At 46.8% G+C, this 23843-nt stretch overlaps 1 protein-coding gene and 1 long non-coding RNA gene across 3 annotated transcripts; both read right to left on the minus strand.

Moving 5' to 3' along the window:
* Window positions 1-5779: 5779 nt before the first annotated feature.
* On the minus strand, window positions 5780-9884 carry LOC108502609. 2 transcript variants are annotated; one of them, XR_001876529.1, is made up of 3 exons: window positions 9377-9884; window positions 7620-7744; window positions 5780-6622 (listed from the first exon to the last, which is right to left on the minus strand). It is a non-coding gene; the product is annotated as an uncharacterized LOC108502609 (long non-coding RNA). The 2 variants fall into 2 exon arrangements; XR_001876530.1 differs by lacking the exon at window positions 5780-6622 and adding an exon at window positions 7376-7456.
* Window positions 9885-11845: 1961 nt separating this feature from the next.
* Window positions 11846-18561, minus strand: SPSB1 (splA/ryanodine receptor domain and SOCS box containing 1). Its single transcript, XM_017825777.1, has 2 exons — window positions 17558-18561; window positions 11846-13995 (listed from the first exon to the last, which is right to left on the minus strand). Exons 1-2 carry the CDS (start codon window positions 18249-18251, stop codon window positions 13868-13870), a joined length of 822 nt encoding a protein of 273 aa, XP_017681266.1. The 5' UTR covers window positions 18252-18561; the 3' UTR covers window positions 11846-13867.
* Between the last annotated feature and the right edge of the window lie 5282 nt (window positions 18562-23843).

The raw sequence follows: 23843 nt of genomic DNA on the forward strand, positions 1-23843 counted from the left end.
TCTGGCTCCCTCAGCCCTCAGAGCCATGGCTGTTCGAGCAGGGACAGTCCTGGCTCCCTCAGCCCTGGCTCCCTCAGCCCTCAGAGCCATGGCTGTTCGAGCAGGGACAGTCCTGGCTCCCTCAGCCCCAACTCCCTCAGCCCTGTCCCTCTTGGCCTGGCCCCCTCAGAGGGCTGTGTGAGCAGGGACCGCTCGTGGCTGCAGCAGCAGGAAGCTGTGGCAGGGAGAGGATGCTGCCCACCTGGGCAGCTCATGGTGCAGAGGAATATCTCACTCCTTTGGAGAGGCCGGCAGAGATGAGCAGAGCCCGCCAAGACGGCCATGAGGGCAGGAAGGACCTGCCGGTCTGCTCAGATCATGGAAAGTGTGGGGAGGCGAGTGCCATGTTAACAATGACAGGATAGCTCTGGGATTGGTCTGGGGCTGGTCTGGGACTGCCCCCCCATGCCAGGACCCAGGATCAGGCTGTGCCAACTGTCTAAAGAAGTGATGCTGACAATGCTGGGCAGCATCCTGACACTGACGTGGCCGCCACCATGGCTGCCGAGGTCCTGGGCTCATCCTGGGAGAGGAGCAGCAGAGCGTGACCCTGGACACAGTCCCTTTGGCCCATCCACAGGGTGGAACAATGTCCTGCTGATGTGGCAGTGGCCTCTGTGCCAGTGGGACTGAGGAAACAGGATGCCACTACAGCCTGAATGCAATAAGGTCCAGCAGCAGCACAGCAAGGCTGTACAATACCCACACGGTGTGACAGTGACAGGCCGGCTTTGTCTGTGGGACTTAGGATGGTATATCAACACCTTGTGGCTGGGGACAGACTTGCTGTGGATGCCACCAGGATGAACACAATATCAGGACCCTTCTCAGAAGTTTTGAGGCCAGCATGAAGAGTAGAGCCCGAGGCCCGTCCTTGGCTTGCTTCCCTATCTACCCACACTTTATTGCTTTGGCTCACAGAGGGGCTCTGAGTAGGGGACAGGCTGTAACTGTGGGTTCAGATTATATTTTGATTACAGAGGCTGTGAGCAATGTTCATTCCTAGTGGGTGTATCATGGCCATGGCTTCCGGAGCAAGCAGCCGGTAGAACAGCAACAGATCCCTGACAGGGAGGGCCGTATCCGCTGCAGCCGCACACTCAGGAGGATGCAGCTGTATCCTCCCTGCCAGGTTTGCACTTGCATTTTCCTTCGTCAGAACTCAAGCAAGTGCTGCTCCTCCTCTCCTTGCAGTCCAAATGATAACTGACCTCCTAAAGTGCCTCTCCCACACTAAGTGCTCAGGTGGTGGGCAAAAGGGAATTAAACATGTCCACCCTGACATAGCCACCGTATCTGCCAAAAGCCTTGGGCTGTCTGCAGTTTAGGAGAAGGACTACTATAACCTGACCTCTGCAACTGGAGTCCACTCTCACAGTCTTTCAACACCTGTAGAGACACCATCAAGGACATAGCCCGGAGGCATTTATGTCAAGGAGACCTGATGGACACTACATGTGTCACTGTACTAGAGGAAAACATTATCTGAGGGTGAGAGAGCAGAAAGAAAACAAAAACCCCAAGGATCCTATGCTCAGAGGATGAGAGGGGAAAGAGGTCAGTTCCTGACAAGCAGCTCAAAACAAATCCATTGTTCTGAGTGAGACTCTGTCGTCCCTCTTTCACCAGGTGTTACCTGGAAAATCCATCTGCCCATTCTCCTTCCCTTCACCATTCCTCTGCCCTAGCAAAATGGGGAAATTTGTGAGACAACTCTAATGGCATCGGCTTCCTGGTTGGTCTCGCCTCACCTTCCTAGAGGAAAAGCAGCAGATCCGAGCTGATGTCTGGAGGAGGAAGCCTGCCCTGGATTGAACTGGAGGACTCTGTGGGAGAACTGTGCACCAGGCAGCCCCGAGACAGACACTGTTTTTGGCAGAAGCACCACATCTCATGGCAGGGCACTTGTATTTCATAACTTGTGTGTGTTTTCCTGGCCTATATATATCTGCTCTGTGGGTTCACCAGCCAGACACTGCCCTGTAGTAATACATACCAGGTTTAGAAACCATACCAGCCCATAGAAATGCTGCTGTTTTCCTGACCTTCATATTTTTTCTGCTACCTGCTGTCACCTTCTGGAAAGGCTAAAAGGGACAGACAATTTCCTAGAAGAATGAAAAAAAACCACCCAGACCTTCCAGGCCTTCCTATGTCAGAAAAGAAGTCCAAATCTTTTCCTTGTCTCAACTCCAATGAAAAAAGTCCCTTCTGGATTTTCTCACACATATTCCAGGGCTTATCTTTAACATATTTCAGTTCAGGATTTTGCATCCTAACTGCAGCCTAGATGCTAAAACAGAGTTCTCTGTTGTGTCCCTCACTGGCCTTGCATCAGAGCACCACTTCCCAGAGCAGGCTCCACAGGTACACATGGAGTACATAAACCTTTTGCACAGAACAGTTATTTTAAAAATTCCCTGAGACTGTAGCACCAAAGAAAGGACTCTGCAGAGGCCAGTGGTGCATAGAAAATGAAAACATTATGCTCCCCAAAATGCTGTCTCGGGGAAGCAACATTGAGGAGAAGGGAACCTCTTGCCACAGCTGATTTATGGCTGCTTTGGCTCATATCCAGCCTGGAATACCCCAAGCCTTTGGAGAACCTATGGAAATGAAATGCTGAGGAAGTTGTACATCCTCTGGAAGAGCCAATTAAAAACAAAGTGCAGGTTTTATAAACATGGTGTGTGTACACTATTAAAAGACACCCTTTCTGCCGGGTTTTGGCGTTGTGTCTAATGCTGCTGGCCAGGAAGGCTGGTTGGGAGCAGGAATTTGGGGATTTCTTAAGAATGACAGTATTGGAAAAATGTTGAAATGTTGACATTTCCCACCAAATGAAAGTCTTGAATTTCTTTTTTCGGTCAAGATCCACTGAACTGTATAATTTCTCTTCTTTTAAAATAATATCCATGTTCAATATGATCGCGAGAGTGAATCTTCCAGTGTTTGAAAGGGATCATGAAAATGTTAACCTTTATTTCTCCGTAGTGCGTATCTGCCCCTTTATTTGTCAGGAGAAAAGCAACCCACTGAGAACTTTTTAAGCTCTGTGATTCTCCTGCTTTTTTCCCTGCAATAGTCTCCCTTCAGGGACACCAGCTTTGAACTGGGGGTAACAACAGGCAAAGTCAAGTCAAGTGTTCTTTACAGAGGTCAGTTCTGTGAGTGTTTAAATTGGAGCAGGTGCTAAAACCTGAATTTAGAAAGTTCCTGAGTTGAGGCTAAAGGAAGGCAAGCGTGAAATCAAGCTTTGCCACTGGCATCAACAGGATTTAGCACAAATCCGTTCCTAATTACAACTGTATTAAAATTGTAAGGCAAGCCCTTGTTGTTCTGATCTCCAAGCACTGTTGTATGCCATTCATCCCCTGTCGGTGTGGGTGTGCTGGCCCTTCCCTGCAGCCTTGCTCATCTGCTTTTTATAAAAGTACTCTTTGGAATCGGAAGGGAATGTGTTCCACGCACAAGTATCTTGTCTGCCTCAGAGCACAGCAGTTTCCGAGCGGATGCCCCTCTGGATCCCAGCCCTGTCTTCCAGAGTCAAGCAATAAATTCCATTCCTTCTACACAGTTTAGCAAAGGCCATATGAGTCATTACTGGGTGTAAGGACAATGATAAATGTTCCTTTAAAATGGTTTCTGCTCGACTATTCCTTCTTTAAGAGGCCTTTTGGGGAGATCTAATCAGGTCCCTGCCTGGGGTCCTGACAGGCAGCAAGTGCAGGACAGGCCATCAGGCCATTCTTCTGGTGCATCACCAGTTTTAAAGACCTCTCCTTTCACTCCTCTTTTCCTTGCCTATGGATTTTGGCAATAAAAAGGTAGGTCAAGCACCTAAAAGTGGGCCAGGAAGATGTATATCCCCATCCATCTGTGACACGGCATCCTAGGAGCATGTGAAAGAATGGGATTAACAGCAGTGCTGCAGGAATAAATGAACTGTTTCTTCAGCCCACGGTGCACTTTGGCATCAGCTCTGCCATTAGGAGAAGATCAGTACATGCTTTAGTTGAGTATTAATGCTTTCTTTAATAAAATCAGAAAATGAAATTTAACAGGACAAGTCTTGATGGCAGAGAGAGCATCTCTACAAAGGGAGAACAGTCCAGAGCAGTGCTGCACAATGGTTCTGCACAGCTGTGAGAAAGAACAGAAGCTACAAGAAAGTTCTTCTCCCTGCAGGAAAATCCAACTGAAGAGCCATATAGTGAAAGCCATGGGAGGCATAAAAACATTTGCAGTGTTGCTCTTGTGCAACCTAGGAGATGCACTACATAATTGTGAGCTCCATCCCCTAGCTCCTTATCTAGAAATATTTACATTTCTGAGACACCAAGCGTCCCCTGGCACGGCCCCAGCCAGCTCAATCCCCTGCAAGAGATGGCAAAGGAGGTGAGAACTGTGCAGTGCCTGCCTTCACACAGCCAGCCTCTCCTGCCAGTCTCCCTCTGCAAGTTGGACAAGAGAAGGAAGGAAAAAAAACAAACACCCAAACCAAAGCCCCAAGACTATTTTTATTTATGATCATGTTCATGGGCCACTCTTTGTCTAGACAGCTGGTATTAGCATCTGAAGCTGCCCTGGAATCTGAAATACCATTTATTTACAGGGGAAATAAAAGCCCTGGATTAAACAGTTCGTAAAAACAATCTGGGAATTGACATGGGGCCCAAGGAGACCAAAGGTAACAAGACCTAGAGCGGCACCTTTGTTTGTCTTGGCTGTAAGGATGTTTTTTCAGAAAACAAAACTAAACAACTTCCCCCTCCCAGCAGCCCCCCAAAACAATCTGGCTTCAGGAGAGTGTTTCCTTTTGCTTCCTCCCACCTTTGTCTGGTTGCTTTAAACATATCCCCATCCACCACCCACAGCAAAGTTTCCAAACAAACCGGTCACCTGACTGAAAAGTGGGACTGGAGAGGGGCAGCTCTTCTCCTTCCAAGGATGTCCTTGGAACTGGGAGCTGCTATATTTTCATGCAGAGAGACTCTGAATGTCATAGATGCAGCAAAACGTCGTGTTGACACTGACATCTGACAATCTACAGCTCCCAAACATGAGTGCAGAGCATGGGCCATATTCAGTAAAATTACCAATTACAGTTGGCAGTCTCATTTTAACATACAATCCAAGGAAATCTGCCATTTTAATCCAGTGCAGCCAGCAAAGAGGGAAATAAAAGGTGAATGCTGAATTAGGACCAGGGTTTAAAGCAACACATAGGAAAAATGTCACTCTATTCAGCTGCTGGGTTCTTTAAAAATCAGCCTTTCCAGCTATATAGGACAGCCTGGAAAGAAAGATGCCTGTTGGTAGCACACCTAGAGCACGTGCCTAATTTCTGTGATACAGAGTTCACACACAGCATGGTGCAACCTGTCCGTGTTCCAACCTATTAAACATGTTAGGTATGAAATACTCCTCCTTGTGTCCTCAGTTTAGAGGCAGATGCTGTCTGCTGTAGTTCAAAGACCAACTAGCACAAAAGACTGTATATTACAAGTCAGTGATCAGCTTCCTTTATTTCCTGGATGTTCTCTGCAATCTTTGAAGCATCTGCCGTGTTACCAAGAAGGCCACTTTCTGTGGAGAACAGCTGAGTTTTGGCTACTGGTGCAAGCCTCAATTTACTGGACTGTGGTCCTGACCCAAGATGGCCAAACTTGTCATAGTATGAAGCCTCTGCTGATGAGATCAGAGTCTGAAAAGACAAATTCCAAAGCGCAAAGAGAAAAGGATGTTTTCCTTTCCGCTGGACAAAACACAACTTTTCTGGCAGGCACAGGCAGGACAGTCTGTCCACTTTGGCAATACCCTGCACGCCTGGACGTACACAAGTGTGTTTTTACATGCAACCCCGTTTGATTACACAATCTCTTTCCAAGAGAATTTGGCAAGAAAGGCATCTGAGAGAATTTCGGAACTGAGCGCAGTCTGCAGCAAGCTGCTTCTCTCACACTATTTCCAGCACCATTTGGAGCTGCTGACCACTGGGAAAACAACCAAAGAAAATCACCCTAAGTGTTGCTCAGGGACCCAGCCTGTCATTTTGGAGAGGCAACCAGATTGCAGGTTCAGCCTCAGTTGCCAACTTGTACCTGCAGAGCTTTATCAAACAGCCAAAGAGCTCAGTCCACGATCAGAACGCTCAACCAGCCCCCAGGCTGAATCTCTTCCCCCTCTTTGTCTTCCCAATTATGATTCTGAACCTTTGCCAAATGCATCTGGTAAAAGATTCACGTGTCGAAGGCTTTTCCTGACCAACAATCTTTTTGCACCCTGGCTTCTTCCAAAGCTGGATCTGCTCTTTCAGTGTTCATACCTTCCTGAAAACACTATTTAACACCCATCTGGGGAGAGGGTATTTAATGCTGGTGCTCAATTCTTCTAAACTCCACGTTAAACTTACTGGGAAAGGCATCATAGCTTGTCTTGGGATTCTTATGCTTGTTTAGGTTGCAAACATTCCACCTGTTTGACCATAATATTATTTTATTTGCATTTGCTGTTTGTAGAGAAGGACACACGCCTTGTGCTTACTGAAAAGTTCTTGTGAGTAGTGCCAGTGCCAGGCAACCTGAAAGAGGAAAACAGGTTTATTCTATTGAAGGCCAGGGTTCATCTTGATTATGAAGTTCAAAACGTAGTTAGCAAACACAAACACAAGAAAACACAGCTCCAAAGCATGTGTGCCACAAGTCTTTGCTGTAAATGTCAGGTATCCTCCAGGATCCACGTGCCTGTGGATCTGCACGTCCACCTCAAGGGTGTCTGAACTCCAGGATGCAGCTTCTCAGGGTGGGTTCCTGTCCAGAAATGTCTCCCACCCCTTTAAACTTCAGGTTTATTTGCATTTTTCTGACTATTTTTTAAAATGCAAATAAAAATGTCAGACTGCATATGAAGAATCACCTTCTTTCCTTCCCTAATAAAAAGGATCTTATCACACAGCATCGTACTTTGGAATAGGTAGCTGGCATCTGTGAGAACATTAACTGAAAACATTTGTATTTGTCCAAGTAGGATGCATCATAAGGACTCTGAGTGCTCCTTCTTCTAGGCTTTCCTTTACAAATCAATTGTAAACTTAAATTTCTGGCATTCTGTAAATGTAATTTTCATTGCTGTAGCTTCCTATTGTGCAGCAGAGTTTCAGGCAGTTTTCATTTAACAGCACTTCACAGAGAGCACATGGGGAACATCCACCCAGCCCACTGTTTTAAGGGTTTACTGTGTCAGTGGTGTTATCAACCACCACAGCCAATAACTTCTGAAATCCTTAAATCCGTGCATTGTCCATACCAGGTCAGAATGAAAAATGTCCAAGTGTCAGTGATCAAATTTCCTCACTTGTCTGCTTGATTCACTGTCTTCCCCTGGGTTTCCATATAGCTCATTACACAAACCAAACCTTTAGAGAAAGAAAACGTTTGACATGATTAACTAGCTTTGCTGGTAATGTGTGCAACCCACCCAGGTGTCTAGACAGTTTGAAAAATACAGATCATATTTAGGAGTAACAGCTGTTACTTCTCAAGTCTCTCTGTTGGACCTCAGATTAAGTGGGAACAGACCTTATCAATATTAGGTGGTCCTCTTCCAAAGAAAACATCCAGCCTGTTGCAGGAAATTAGGTTACTGGTTCAGTGGATGGCATTTTACCTGCAGCCTACGAGAACGTTCTGCACTCCCAAAGGTCCTGTTTTGGGAGAAGTGAGAGAACAAAGAGCTCAGACCCATTTCCATTCTGGGGAACCCTCAGTATGTTTTAATAAAAGGAAAAAAAAATATCAACACCTGTGTCCTATGAGACTCCAGCTTAGGCAGGTGTTTCTTGCCTGCCCATGTACCCTTTATAATAATCAGCTGGAGAGCCTGTTTGCTTATGCAGGTTTTAGACAGTAAAATTTTGTTAGGCGCTCCTAAATAATAGTTAATGGCTTAACAAGAGGTTGTGAGAGGGAACAATGACAAGACTCTGGTAAGAAGAGTCATTTATGGGGCTCCTCAGGACAAACAAGGTGCCATGGAGAAGGGTATCCAGAAGTAGCACCTATTTCTTGGCCTTTGTCCCACCCAACACCATTGCAGACCCTGGGCCACAAGCTGTTGACTGCAGAACAGTTAGAGGCAAATGCTATGTGTGCCCAAAAAGCGTGGGCACAAGCCCTCTGATTACTAAAAGACAGAAGTCTGAGCAAAGTGAAAAACTGCAGGTTAAACCCCTTTTAACGAGGACTCTGCCCTAAGATGTATAGATGTGGTTTTGCAGGACTACCAGTGGTGCAGAAGCACAGAAAGCTTCTAAACATGATGGCACAGGGGACTGCTCCCAGCTGAGAAATTTTACACAGAAAATTTGTATTTTAAACAAATAACATGTATTTTACACAAACAACGTGAAGCGGTTGGGCAAACACACAGGAATTCTCAAGGTATCTCTGTTGAGCAGGTACGTCTTCTGACTGAGTTGAATTTGTCACAGTTCTGGAAAAACACAAAGGTCTTTGCTCCACTTCACTGTATTTCAGAATTTATCACCCATCTTATAGGGGGGAAAAAGATTTATAACTCAGCTCTAAGTCACAGCCAGTCAGCGAGGCTGCCCAGGCCCTGAACTGTGGGCGTTCAGGGTAAGGCTGTTCAGCAAGGCCTAAATTCAGGCCCCGAGTGCTTTTATAAGAGACTGTAAATCACCTTAACTTTTACACACTGTGGCAACATGTGAGCAGAGGAATGTGGCTGGTCTGTGCTGGTCCCAGCAAAGGTCCCAGGCGAGGCCAGCAGATTGCACAGCAGAGACTGAGCCTTGCAGTAAAACACTCAGACTTGTATCTGCCCTGTGTGAACGTGACCAGGGCAAAGGGGTGGGAAACCAGCACGGAGGTGCCACAGGAACAAAATTCCCAAGGGCGGCTCGAGCACCCGATGGGAAGAGCATTGCTCAGCAGTAAGCAAACTGTAACACACAGGGCAGACAAAACATCTGGCAGCTGCTTCAAATAGTTTTCTGTCTGAAGGGCAGACAAGCCTGCAATAGTTTCGAATCAAAACATGTGCAAAGGCAGGATCAGTGCTCCAGTGTGTTTTGTGCAAGCACTGAATGAGTTTTGTTCCCCCTCAGCACTGTTTTGTAAGCCAAGAAAGGCTGTGCTTTGGGTTAGGTTTTTAATTTTAATAAACTTATACTAAATAAATCACTATGTATTTCCTTCTCCAGTCAAACACAACTTAGTCTTTGGCATAAGATCAACAGCATTAGCTCTGCATAGGAAGCACGTGGAGAGAAGAGGGGCAGTGTGCTAGGAAATGTTTTTCATAATTGTCTTACCTTATGCAGGAGAAAAGGTGTGACTGCCAAGATAAGTTCTTAAAAGCGTGACGCACATCCTTTTGAGTTCACACATCTCAGGCACAGGGAAAACTGCCTTGGTTCTGGCAAAGGACTTGACAGGTACAGACTGGCAGCTGGGCTCCAGCAGGGAACTTGGCTGAGCTCAGAAATAATTTCTCGGTTCTGCAGATAAAGGAGAGAATTGGCAACCGTCTTCCTGCCCTCCCCCGAGTTTTTCTGTCCTGACATTGTCATAGCTTTGATGAAGATCCACAATAGGAATATTGGCTGGCACAAATGTGTGCAGGAGTGTAACCTGCACCCAGTGCAGGCTTCCTTTTGTGAAAGGAACGACGACAGCACTGCTGAAGCAGCATGACCTGCTTCCTTATCGACTCCTCCACTGAACACTTCCCCTCTTGCACACTTTTCCACACTCAAATTACTGTCACCAACGCCTCGACTTTCAGGAAGAAACAAAAGCTACTCCCCTGCTTGTCTAGAACACCAGGGTTCTCTGCAGAATCGTCACAGCACTGCTGTAGCACAGGCAAGGCCAGAAGCCTCCTATAAAATGTAGGAATGGTTCCATGTGCGTAAACGTGATGACTCAGCAGCAGCAGGAGGACGAGATGCTGGCCAGTGGAACAGGGCTGGTTTTCAAGGCAGTCCTGATACAAGCAGGGCTTGCAGTTTTTACTGCTACTCAAAAAGGCAGAGATCTTCCTGCCACAGTGCCAGTGCTTGGATACAGGCACTAATAGCAGGGGAGCAGAGAGCCACTGATTTATTAGGACTTGCTAATCTGTGATATCATTTGTTGATTCCATCAGGTCCAATCCCCATCCCATGACTTCCTCCACTGTTGCCATGGCACTGTACATAAACACTGCAGACTCCCAGCCCTGAGCAGGTCATTTGTTTCAAATATTCCATGCAGCTGGAACACAAGCCTGTTTGGGTGTCTGGAGCTGAGCATGAACTAATTTCTCAGTTTTCTGCACCCGCCCCACCTTCTGCACCCTCCCAGCCTGTTGCTGTCCCAGAACCCCTCCAGCCACATTCCCAGTGACACACAGGCAGCCTTCCACTGCAAGGTAAAGGGGAAGCCAGCCTTGGTCAGAAACAGGCAGAAAATAAGTGTTTCATTGAAGTCCTCCACTACCTGCAGCAACCAGAAGTGGTGATTATTGAATACAATGGATATTTAGGCTTTGGATCTACAAACAGTTGCCTTAATCACGTGGTTGTCCCACATGCAAAACATCCAAAATTAAAAAAAATCTTGCCCTTGGCTGGAGACAAGAGGAAAGAAACTACCTGCCTTTTTTTAAGCTCTCCCCCTACAGCACCATTATTCAGCAGTTCATAAGCTTCAGTTGAACCTCACAAGTTGCAGTGTGTGTGTGAACTGATTAAATGGTTTGGTTTCCACACAGAAGTTGGTAGCTGCAGGGAAGACAAAAAAGTGTGTGAACAGGAGAGACTTTTCATCATCATTGAGAAAACTACCATGTCATCACACTTGCAGTCACTTTGGGGCAGCTTAACCTCCCTGCTGACACAATTTGAGAGCATCTCTGCATTGCACAGGCTGGAGGTGGAAGAGACTGAAGGCACAACCAGGAAGCAAACAGGTTGTATTCCACAAACAAAATAATCCATCTCTCCTCACGGCCCAGGAGTGAAGTCTCTTATGCAAACAGATCCCAAAAATACATGAAAACAGAGCAACTTATAGCAGGGGGTAGGGAGTGACTGAAAACCAATACCAAGTAACACGAGCTAAATCAAGTTCATGACCTGAGGAAGTTTCCCAGAACACACTGAAATCCATCAGCCATTTTTCAAGCACACAGGAATGACTCCCAACACTCAGCTTAACCTTCCACAGCACCTTCTGTAATTAACTGTGCTGTTCTTCTGGCCAGGGATCCCTCTAGCCCTCACCATTTTATTTTGTTGTCTTCTATCCACCACCTCCCTAAGAAAAATGTCAGGTATCAACATAAAATAAGAAGTCAGGGATTTACTTATAAACTTCTTTTCTGAAAGAAGAAAAGTCATTTGCTGTAGTGTAGGAGGGAAACTCTATTGAATCTATTTTATATTGAATACAAAAAGGAGCATGGTGTAATAAATCAGCTGTAAACCAAGTTAAATCAGGAAATCAAGGCTGCTGTCTCATCACAGACTTTAATAAACTCCATCTTTTAGGCAATAGTGGCAACTGCCCAAAAATCTCAGGCTACCACACCTTACCATCCTGTACCAATGCACCTTGCCCTCCATCTGTACACACCTTTTAGATGCCAGCTTTAAATTGTTATTCTTCCAAGCAGAGATAAGGCCACAACAGCCCTTGCTTTGCCTGCCTGGGCAGGATTCCTGGGAATAAGCTGACTGTTCATGTAGAAACCAAGCATCAAGAAATCTGATCGTTTCATGCGAATAAAAACCATCACCAAGCAATATTTAATAAAGTTTATTAGGTTACTGAGTATTATCTACAGTCATAAAATAGTCAGAATTTAAAACTGTACAAGTAATGTCCTGGTGAAGTGAGAAGAGAGGGAAACGTGGGAGCACAAAGAGCATTAGAAGTAGGGAGAACACAGCTACTTCCCTGGAGTTCTGGAAGACACTGGTTCAAGTTGAAGGCAACCAAGTAGGGCTCCACACACATTGAGTTTTCTTGTGTCCCACCCTGCAACAGAAACTAGTACAAACCCCTACGTCGAAAAAACAAAATCATATAATATTAGAATAAAAAAGGGGCACATCACACCCCACCCAGTCTTGGCACCAATTCTGTGCTTTAAAAAATATACTATGCAAGTAGTTTATTTTAAAAAAGGTACCCTACAGCAGCTGTTTAAAACATGTTCTTATACATACACCACAAATATATATATTAACATTTTCAACAACTAAACTCATTTGTACCTACACAGAACTGAAGGAATAACTCAAGAGCAAAAAAACCAACCACACAAACATTTTTCAAGACAAAGAAATGTGCAAAATAACCCCAGAAAGGCAGCATAGTAACCTGTGGAGAGGTCAAGAGAGCAGCTCCTGCTAGTAAAGGAGTGTCATCCTCTTTACTCGGCTACTGAGGTGAGAATCTATTTGGGATGTGCTGATTTTGCCTGAATTGCTTGTCCTGTTTATTGCAGTTCTCTCCTGCCCCCCAGCTCTGGAGAGGTTTAGTTTCTTCTTGCTGTGCCTGAAGATCACCCCACCGGCCTCTGTCAAGGTCTCACAAGTGACATTCTGCAGCAATCACCTCCTGGATTTCTCATCTGCTGACGGTACTTCTGCAGCCCACACCGGTACCACCTTCTCTGGGACAACTTCCCACCCCCAAGCAAGAAACAGGGAGAACTATTCCTGCTGCATAGTTAAGTGGAGATTATGCCAATGGTCTGTGACAGAAAGAAGCCTGGTTTGGATGAATATAAGCAGCTTGTCCAAGAAGAAAATTCCCTGGCAGAGCCATTAGAGAAACACATCAGTATGTTCCTCTAAAGCCTCACCATGGAACAGGTTAGAAAACAGACCCAAGGTGACAGGGCCTGTAGCTGAGTAACAGCTCTCAGCTCATAAAGCTGGTCTCCATCTTCTGCACCCTGTTGCAGAAGTTTGTCCCTTCCCTGTCCCCACATCAGCAAGGACCCCCTGATCCCAGACTAAAACCTGCAGTTTTAAGTCAGGAAGAAGGCAGGTGAAGACACCTGACTGCTCAATCAACTGAGTCAAACCCTCTAAGAAGAGGCAGAGCAGAGAATGGAGCAGGAGAAAGCAACGGTGGCAAACAAGAACATGGGATTTGTGATCTGTGAAACAGCACTAGAACATGGTGAGAAGTTCCAGCAGAGATACAGACATCAGCAACACAACCTCCTTCTCCAAATTAACAAGTGTCCTGGTGGAAGGGTTTTAGTTTTGGTGTTTCAGGGCTTGGGGTTGTACTTTTTTTTAATTTTTTTTTTTTTTTTTTTTTTTTTTTTAGAAACTCAGCAATTAATTCCTCTTGGTATTCCAGACTCTTTCCAACTCTGCTGGACATCTTGTGCCTTTCCATTCTTAGGACCCAGTCTTAACCTTTCCTAATGCCTTCCCTTTCCCCAAATTATGTTCTTCCCTTTAGCTGGTACAGACAAATCATTCACTCCCAAGCCCTCGTGCCCAAAGGACAAAGCACAGCTTTTCTCAGGAGAAGCAGGGAAGCACAGAGCTTCTGTGAGTGTCCCTTCTTGTAAGTGTGCTGGGGAAGTGACTTCCAGAGAACAAAACACTCAGTTGTGAAACAAGGATTACTTGGGAGCTTGCCAATAAGGGCACATGGAGGCTTAAGCAGTGGCAGGAATACTTTGGCCAAGGAGTCCCAACAGTAGCGATGACACGAGGGTGGAGAGCCCGTTGCTCAGTGGGTCAGCTCCGAGTGTTGCCTTGGTTCCAGCTCTCTGTCCTCGGACACGAAGGTCATTGGTAGAGCAGGTAACTCTTGAGGGAGGCTGGCAGGGGCAGTGTGGGGATCTCAGTCAGTCTCTCCTTGCCCAGAGCCAGCCTCACAGCTCGCCGACACAAGTCCATCAAAGGCAGTGGTTCAGCTGGCGAAAGAGAAGCCGAGACATTAACACCTCAACACACAAGACACACGTTCATTTTGCTAGTTCTAAAAATCCCCCAGAAGAGACTGAGCAAGAAGGGTGAACGCCTGGCATGTCTGCAAGACCTAAACCCTTCAGCATTCACATATCAGCATCTTCAACTCAAATACAACAGCAGAGCATGATGTCTGTGTACGTTATTTTAAGCCATACACGTGTGAACAAAAAAATACCAGAATCCTCAAATGGAAGTTACCCCTCTGCAATACCATTCAAGACAGAACACATCTTCCAGCTTGTGCCTCTTACTGCAGTATCCAAAAACTTTTGTAAGAGTCGCTGAAGGAAAAGACTGCAGCAGTCTGAGAGCATCACGTGGTCTGGGCACCCAGAAAGTGCCACGATTTGTCTCATATATAGGATAACAGCTGTCAACCCCCTGCATTTATATTACATAGTTCCCATGAAAAACAAAGCCATCTGTCAGAGCTTCATGTCACCACTTGTATTGTGGTGACATTTTCCACTGGAGGATTCCCTCCTCTGTCACAAACCTGGGAAGGATAAAAGCCTTTGGCTATCTTTTTTTGCATCCTGTACTTAAAACACCGAACAAGATAATACTAGTTTTTCAGGAATGGCATATGGGGCCCTTTGCTGTTGAGGACTCATTCACAACTTAGAGGGGACTAAGGTCAAAGCCAGAGTTAACAAACACATCACAGCTGCACAGAGGGGAAGATACACATTAGTTACTCACAGCTCCTGCTGCTGAGTCTGTCAAAGCTCACCTTTACACAATGCTGCTCAAGCCTAAGGGGTTTCTCCTCCCCCCAAGAGAAAATACAAAAGACATCCCAAAGCAGAGAACTGCATGTCCTTCTAACAGCCTGGGGGCTCTGCCTGCACCATTAGAAAGCTTCCTTTACAGACCTCTTGGGCTGAACACAGACCTAAAAGCACTCACAGACATGGAATGAGCTTGGCTAAGAAGCTGCAGTTTTCAGGAGCTTTGACAGATACCAACAGCTCCAGCTTCTACTACTACATGCAAAATTAATCTCACTGTTCATACAGCTTTTGAAACAGATGAGAGACAGAGAAAGCTTACTTTCCCTGAGCACGATCATGTTACTGCATTTTTTTAACCAGAATTCATTCCATCAATAAGGTGGTTACAAGTACCTTCCTTCCAGGTTCAAAGGTAACACTGAAAATCTCAAACAGAAAGGTGTTGCCAGTAGCCTCTGATCAGGTCACTCCTGATTCTACTTTGGAAAAAATTAACAGTCACACTGTTCCAAGCAGAAAACACTTCCAATGAGAAGGGGGGAAAGTAACTTTTATCCGACTTTTGGCAAAAAGTCTGTGAGAAGGAGAGTGTTAGCTGTGGAGAGACTTGGTAACAAAGTCAGGAAACACAGGCTTGAATTGGTCTGTCTCCTCCTCATGTTCACAGTCAGAGCTGAACCAATGCTCTGTTTCCCCTCTTTTCCTTCCCTGCTGTGGATCACAAGCTATTACCTCCTTCCAGAGGAAGCTGCAGTGAAATGTGGGTTTTTTTCCAAGCAGTTCCATGTTAGTTATTCCTGAGGAATCATGCCTCTATATGCACACCTCTCCTGCACTGGCAGCTGGGTGGGGAGCACACGGATGTGTCAGGGCAGTGCTGTTGCTTCCCAAGCCCCACATTCAGCACACGTGTTCTGTGTCACAGGGAAGGCCTGGCTGCAAGCCCTGCTCCTGTCTGCTCGTGACCCAGTTCAGGATCCATGCTGCCTCTTCCACAGGGACAGGTCCCTGCAGCCAGACTGCACCTCTCTGCTCTGGCTGTGACACTGCCAGGGAGGCCTATTCCTGGCAGCACTCCTTTGGCACTTCCCAATGTAGCTTATTCTTAAACCACTGGGGTACAAACACACTGCATTCAAAGCCTGTCCCAATTCCGCCCGCTCTGTGTGGAGATAGCTGGGACAGAGGCATTGTCTAGCCAGCATCCCAAGGGACAAGGGGCCTGACCTTCAAAGCCTATAGACATTAACATAACAAATACATTGTAGTTTAACGGCCTTAAAAGGAGAGGATCTTCCACAAAGATTAAGAACAAGAACTTTATCCCCGTCTAGTTTGCGCTGATAACCCAGTCTGACAGGAGACCAAAAGAGAAAGCGCACACATATCCGACCTCCTTCCATTCACAGGCACTACAATCACTGGACAGTGTTGCTATTGAATGCTCTGAAGTGGTTAGAGCCAGACACCTTCTTTCTATCTGTGCCAAAATAGCATCCCGTCATTCCTGGCCCTGTGCCCACAATTCACTCCTATGCCGAGAGCACATTACAACCAAATCCAATCCTGGAGGTGGCCATTTCCTTGCTAAGTGCAGCTCTGCTCCAACAATTCCACAGACTTGCTGGCTTTGAGAGGAGCTGCAGGTTTTGCCTTTGACCCTACAGCAAAACCTGGTTCCTGGGGCTGCTGCCATTCTGTAAACTGTCGGAGCAGAAGGGTCTGGGCTTCTTTCTTTGGGTAACAAAATGCTCTGCCAAGAGCTCTCTATTTGGTCTTGCTGAGATGAAATGTATTTCTCAAAGCACTTGTGGATTTTGCTGCTATCCCTTTGCAGGGCTTTCCTGGTTATTCCGACAGCTCTGTTTTTCTGGTGCCTGGTGGCAGCTCTGTTGTACCTCATGCCAGGAGTGCCAGGGTTTGCCACTGCTGGCCCAGCATTAGGACACCTCTTAAGCACAAATATGCTACAGCCCTTGTGCAGACACTGTTCTGGAATGCAGGGGGAAAACTATTCTTCATATCAATTCTGCCAAATTTATTTCACTAAAAACATAAATCCAGATTTTAATCCACTTCCTTCACCTCTCTCCTCCACCCTACCCAGAGGACTGAGTCACAGTCTGGCCCCATGGGAACTTCTGACTATGAGAGATAACAGACTTTAGCACATTTGGACAGCCAAATTTATTACTAAGCTTAGCTAGAGATTGATGTGCCTGTTAGTAAAAGGCCTGGCATGCAAGTTGGGCTGATTACAATATCCAGCCCCTTGCTACAAATGAGCACACCCTGCTCTGAAAGCAGCAGAGAATTGAGCTACTCTTTTGAAAGATGAGACATTCCCATTTTCTTAGCTAGGGACAGATTTTCCCATTCTTGCCTGCAAGGGATTTTAAAAGTCCCTCCATTACCCATTTCAGGAAGGGGACTGTCTCAGACCATTTTCTGTAAGGAGACGCCAGGATTACATTGCAAATAATGCAACTGTCAGAAGAACATTTGCTGATACTTTGGTAGAAATATAGAAAGGTTTGCCATCTCTAGTCAGACAAGTGGCATCACCTTCCCCCACCACACTCTCCCACCCAAACCCTGCGGTGCCTGGGTACGTGTGTACAGCCAAACTTTTTGTGTGAGCCATTAAGGATTCAGAGCTGTATGCAGCAACGCTCCTGCTGACAGGAGCTGAAGGATGAAACCCCTCCCCAGGCTGTCCCAGTAAGCAGCAGATCTGTGCAGCCAGAACAAATACAGGAGTTATACTCACGGTCGAGTCCATTCAAGTAGCACATCCGTATCTCACAGTGTCCCCACACCGCGCTCACCACCGGGTAGAGCTTCTTCCCTTTGAGTCCTCGGAACGCAACCCCCATGTACTGCCCGTCGACAATGAAGCTCAGTGTCCCATCATCCATGTCCAGGACCACCAGGAAGGAGTCGGGCACAATGAAAGTCTCATCTGGTTCCAGGAAGGCAGGGTAGGTTTTGCTGGGCTGGTTCTTGCCGTCGTGGTAGAGTCTGTTGCGGCCGAGGTCCCAGCCCCACGACTCGTGGTTGTTCCCCACCAGGGTCGTGTACCCCACCGAGTGCAGGGGGGCGTCTGCCGTGGCCACCCCGACCACGGCGTGGGTGCCCCGCTGCCGCATGGCCCACGTGATCTGCCACACGTGCAGCCCCCGGGTGTACCCCACCTTGCCCCTGATGGCGTCTGTGCTCTGGGCCACCGGATGCCGGTGAAATATGAGTTTGTCGTCCTCCTTCACGAACACGTTCAGCGAGCGATCGTCGTTGTTCCACGAGTGCAACAACTGCACCTCGTAGGACACGGGAGGCATGTCCAGCAGCAAGTCCAGCCGTGTGGGTTTGCTGTAGTCGAGTCCTTGGAGCTCCTGTTTCAACGGCCTGTACACAGGGTCCCTCATATCCACAGTCTTTATCCCACCTGTGACCTTCTGACCCATGGTGTGTCCCGGTTTCGCCTCCTTACAGGCTCATGGGTTCACCTGGCAGCTTCTGCTGTCATTCAGCCCTGCAGGAAAGGTTGCTAGGAGACTTTGTCGAGATGTGCACCACTCAGTATTGCCTAACGGATGGAAAGAAAAACAAGAGACAAGTTAAACATTAGCACGCACAGCCTTGTATGCCACATTTACAGAGCACAGCATTCATCTGTTTATCCCAACAACTTGTCCTGCCTGTCCACCAGCAAGGAAGGGTTCCACGGATAGCCTGGCAGAGCACACAGCAGCCATTAATACAGGTTTGAGGAGATAACTCTCTTCAACCCCACTGAAGCTTTGCTGAGTACCTTGGAGGCCTGACTGCAAATCCAACACAGCAGACAAAACCTGCAGGGTCCGTCCCTGGGGGACACTCATTCCAGCAGCTACTGGCACTCTTGGCCCCACCAAGTTACTGTAGCCAGGGAGCAGATAAACCTGCTGGATGGTTTGTCTCAAATGAGCAGCTTCGGTTGGGGCAGCTTCTCTTCTCCAAGAGGGAAAAAATCCCCCGCTTCAGTCGCAGAGCCCAGGGGGAGGAGCAAGATTCTTCTCACAGTTTAGCAGTTTTCCTTCCAGATTTCAGAGAAACCTCTAAAACGTTTAAGCCAGCTTGGCTAGAGATACTAGCTCACTTTGTGTACCTCTCCTCCAGCACTGCATCCACTGAACTGTCTCTGCTCTCACTCAGCAACACAAACAACCCTCTGTAAGACAGCTGCCAAACTGGGGGCAGCTATTAGGAGAATTAGAAGTGGGAGGGGAGCAAATGAGCTTTCTAAGAAAAAAAAGTGTTATTTTAACATTTCCTGAAGTGAGGCAATCATGCAGCACTCCTGCCAGCTACAGTCACAACACTTACTCACAACCAAGAACCTCATCTGGCATAGAAAACAGAGCATGAATCAGATCTGGTTTAAAAATAAGATTACTGGACACCAGCAGCAAGGCTTCAGCTAGAAGGTGACAGGGAAGGCTCATGTATGTTCAATTCAGCAGCTTCCCTACAGGTTTTTACCACTAGTCCAAGGTATGCCATTGGAACAGTGAGCTAAATCTCATAATTCCTAAGTAACAAGAGACAAGACTTTCCCTTCCCTTCCCTCCTTTTTGTCAAGGATGGGAGAGGAAAAGGCCTGAGGTTCTTTAAAAGTCACACTCCAATGCACAGGCTGAAGCACAGCTATTTCAAGCTGTTCAGGAACCTCAGATGTTTGGCACTGACAGAGAGAAGATGCCATTTAAACAGGGTCCAATCATGTTATCAGCTGCTAAGATAACCAAGACATCCTGCAACTTAAATAAATACCATCCCCAACATCAAAACAAATCCTGAACTGTGTGAGCCAGCTGGTCAGCAGCTGAAGATAAGCAAGAAACAGCAGAATCAGCGGAGGGATGGCAGTCCCGGGATGCCACATGATTTAGTTGCTGTGCCCCACAGCTCATGCTTAGGCCCATGTGTTTCCATGACTCACAGGCACTTCCAGCCCTAGAGGGCACAGGCTGCCTTGCTCTCTGGAAGCCTAAAGAACAGCAAAAGCTCAAAGCAAGGGATGCCAAGAACAAGCCAAACCAGACATTAGCTGAGCTTCCCTGGGAAAGGCACATCAATGCTGACCCAAAGCAATTGTTCCAGTGTAAGTGATTTGCTCAGGCTGGGATAAAACCCATCAGGGTGCTGAACGTGTGGTGTTCCACACAGAACACGTGGTGTTCCACAGAAAGCACCAGGTGAACCACCTGGCATTCCCCAGGCCTGTGGCATAAGGGCAAAGGCTGTCAGCAAGGGACTGGCTAAAGTACACATGGAAGTCCATAGGCAAATTCAGCTGTTGGAATTTTGATTAGGATAAAGGAACAAAACATTGGCAGAAGGAGGAGAGGCAGAGACTTCCTGTGCAGTACATGTGAGAACACAGCATAGGAAGCAAGAACCAAAACAAAGCAGACTGCCAGACTGCAGGAGCACTGGTGCAGACCTCTTTGAAGCACAAAATACTCAAGAGAAGATAACACAATTGTGCTCTTCATTAGCAAGACAATGCCTCGTTCATTATGACTTTTTGCCTTTTGCCAACATAAGCTTCATCATATTTCTCTCGAGGCTGCTGCACCAGAAAGGGAATCACCCCAGTGAAAGACAACAGGGACTTGTGAAGCACAGGGGACAGGACACCCTTCACTGCCTGCCTGGCTCTGCAGAGGAAGCAGCTTTTCTGCACACAAGCACCACTCATCACTTCCATTAGTTACGACTCTTTCCCAGGCAGACTGTTAACACCAGATGAAAGACAATGGCCAGAATAAAGGGAAAGGAGGAAGAAAGGAAAAGGTTTGGAACAAAGGGGTTGATTAGAGTGAGAGCAGGTCAGACACTGAGCACCATATGCCAAGATTTAAGCACAACATGGCTCCTTATTAGGGCAAGGCAATAACTCTGGCTCACAGCTGGCTCTGCTGCCTTCCTGGCACTATCCTGGTCTAGAAGTGCAGAGTGGCACCTTGCCCTGCAGTCAGGAAGCACAGTTACACCCCCATTTTTTAAAAGGAAAAGCCTCTTCACGCACAAGACAATACAGGCACTTTCCTGCAGCAGGAGAGATACAGAAGAGCTTATCCTCTTAAATTAATGGATTAATGCCCTGGGCAGCTTGATGTGAGACAAAGCCAGCCATAAATGAGAAGATATGCTAGGGAATGGGCTGCTTCAAAACCTTTGAACTGCTACAGGTTTAAGTACAAATCTAAACACTGAAAGTGCTTTTATCTCTCTTATCAACAGCTCAGGCTTGCTGCAACTCTGCTCTGCTTCACAAACACAAGCTCGTCCCCATGATGCTCAGTTCTGCTCCCCATGCTTTTTTTCAGTTCTATTGTTAACCTTCTGGGCTTAAAAGCTTTGGAATGAAATTATAAGAGTGTCTCAGAGAAAAGCATTCACTGCTATTCCAGTGAGAATTAGACCTCCCCTCGATTTCACTGTTCAGAGCAAGCAGGCAGTTTGCCATACAAGAAAGATATGCCAGATTTCAAAACAACTGCTTGCTGAAAACAGATCAAGGCAGGAGACAGACATCTCAATGCAAGTCCCTGCTGTTAGACAGGGAGAACACAAGTCTTCGAGGAAAATCTTGTATATGACAGAGCAGAGTTGGTGTTTTCAGCTCAGAAAACCCAAGGCTCCTCATGGGTCCTTCTTTGCTCTGCAACTCAACACCTACAGGACACCTGTCTGGAGCATCAATAACAAGAACACTCGAAGGATCTTAAACTCCTTGATTCCTGATCCAGTCTTACTTTAAGTCTATTTATTCAAGTCAGTTTACTGTGGCTTCATTTCCTCCACATAATATCAAGTGTACTTCTATAGATAAAAGGCCAAACCTTTAAACACCTAACAGGCTCTGGGTGCTCTACAGACAATGAATCAGAGCCCTACCCTAAAGATTTCCAGCCTGGAACACACCTCAGAAGAAGGAAAGAAAAGATATTCTACCCAGGGTGATTTACTTGCTTACATCTTTAGAAGCTGAACTAAAGGATCCCAGACAGTACTAACAAATGAGACCAAAAATACCACTGCAGTTTTGCTCATGTTCCCATGATTTTACCAGAAAAGCATGAAGTAAACCTGGTTCATTTTCTTGGGCTGAATGTCATTCTGCAAGCCAACAAGACAAAGGAGCCACACTGCTCCTGGTTTGCTGACTAACCTGCTAGAAGGTAGATATGTGCACAACTAGTATGTCAGCAACTGCCCACAAAAAACCTTTCCTTAGAAATAAAGTGATATCCCCTTCCTCCCTTGGTGGGGCTGAGAACAGACCCCTTGATTGTGCAGACCTTCTGCATCCCCAAGTTAAAAGCCAAGATGGATCAGCAATGCTACAACACATCTTAACCGGTGTGAAGAGGGACGAAGACTCACATGCCTCTAACAGCATTCAAACTTTACCCCCAAACAACCAGGACACTTGATTTTCCCTGCTTGCTGTTAATTTTTGGTATCAGAAACACAGCAGCCTACTTGCACTGTGTATTTCTGCCCAGGGCAGAACCTGGTCCCAGGAAGGCTGTGACACCCCGTCCAGCACTGATGCAATCACTTCACCAGCCTCTAACACCCTTCCCACCCCATTAAACACTGATTAAACCCTGGGGGGGAAAAAAGCTCACCTATGCTGCTGAAGAAGTTTTCCAGTGCTGTGTTAGCAGAGCCCAAGCAGCTGCAGGACAGATGACAGGAACAACTGCACCAACAACACGATTAGAGCGCGTCTGAGTGTTGCAAGTTTGCTGAGATCAGGACTGGGCAGGCAGCCCTCGTTGCATAGCACTGGCTTTGGCAGCCTCACTGCTGCCCTGCCCCACATGGAGAAGGTTGCCACAGGGGCAACCTCCTCAGCCACTCCTCCTGAGGAGCAGGAGCAGTTGGGCTCAGCAGGTTGAGGTGTTGGCAGGGCTGTGCGGCCTCCACAGAAAAGTGAAACTGCAGTCACTGAGATCATGGCAGGTTGGGCAAGCAAGAGTGAAGAAAGGTGGCCCGTGTCCCAGCAAACAGCACAGAGGTGCAGCAGAGTAAGAGGCCCCGACAAGTTACTGTGCTCGAGATATGCCAGGGATGGGGAGAACAAGCTTTGATTTGGCAATGCTTGACTTGCCTGGACTACAAAGTTAACAACCACCTTGCTGAGCAAACAGCCTCACTCACCTACTGAGCAGGCACCAAGGGCTCTGCTCTCCCATACATGAGGCAGCCAGTACAAGCATGCCCACCCCCAGACACACTAGAAAAGGCTTCTGCCCAAGGAAGCCAAGAGCACGTCATCATAGAGCACTGCTAGGACTTGTAACCACTAAGAATCAGCTTGTCTGGGTGAACCCAGCTCTCCATCCTTCCTCTCCTTGGGATGATTCAGACAGTTTCTGCTGAAGTTCTCTAGCTATTTTTGCCATGCTGAAGGCAGTGTGACGAAAGCAACATGCCCTTTTACACCATTTCTCTAGTGTCTGGTTCTCCAAAACAAAGCACTGAAGTTACTCAGAGGAGCACATCTGAGTAAACTAAAACCTGAAGTAACAACCATGACCCATCCTCAACTAAGCCACTTACTAAAAACCAACTTAAGCAAATTTCCACCTGTCCACCTACCCAGGCAGTTCCTGCTAACTGCAGTGCTGCATAATCTAGCAGAAAATACCACTAAACAACAGGAGAGGTTACTTTTCAAAGTACTTGTAAAGATGGAAGCAACTCAGACAAAAGGAGTTCCACGAGTTCCTGCCTGAGATCTTCTCTCCTATTGAAGGATAATTATAAATGGCAATTTTGGTTCAGAGAAACTAAGGTACTCCTTCCAATGAAAAAAGCCAACTCAGGCTGGTTTTCCTCACAGAGGAAGTTCAGGGGATGTGTAAAGGTCATGAGGCTCTTTACAGCTCTGTGTAGGGCAGCTTATGAATGTCACCTGCATGCTAGAGACCAGGCACAAATCAAGACTCTTTAAAATAGCTTCTCAGAGGCAGATTGCAGCCTTTTGCCTGCAGCCA

Source organism: Lepidothrix coronata, unplaced genomic scaffold (genome assembly GCF_001604755.1).
Source record: "Lepidothrix coronata isolate B3197 unplaced genomic scaffold, Lepidothrix_coronata-1.0 Scaffold122, whole genome shotgun sequence".
Lineage (NCBI taxonomy): Eukaryota > Metazoa > Chordata > Aves > Passeriformes > Pipridae > Lepidothrix > Lepidothrix coronata.

Excerpts from the sequence above, each read along its gene's own strand:
- SPSB1 (XM_017825777.1), bottom strand. The coding sequence starts at position 18,251 with ATGGGTCAGAAGGTCACAGGTGGGATAAAGACTGTGGATATGAGGGAC. Across the intron at positions 13,996-17,557 it reads CTACTTGAATGGACTCGACC|CTGAACCACTGCCTTTGATG; the intron begins GTGAGTATAACT and ends CTCTTTCGCCAG.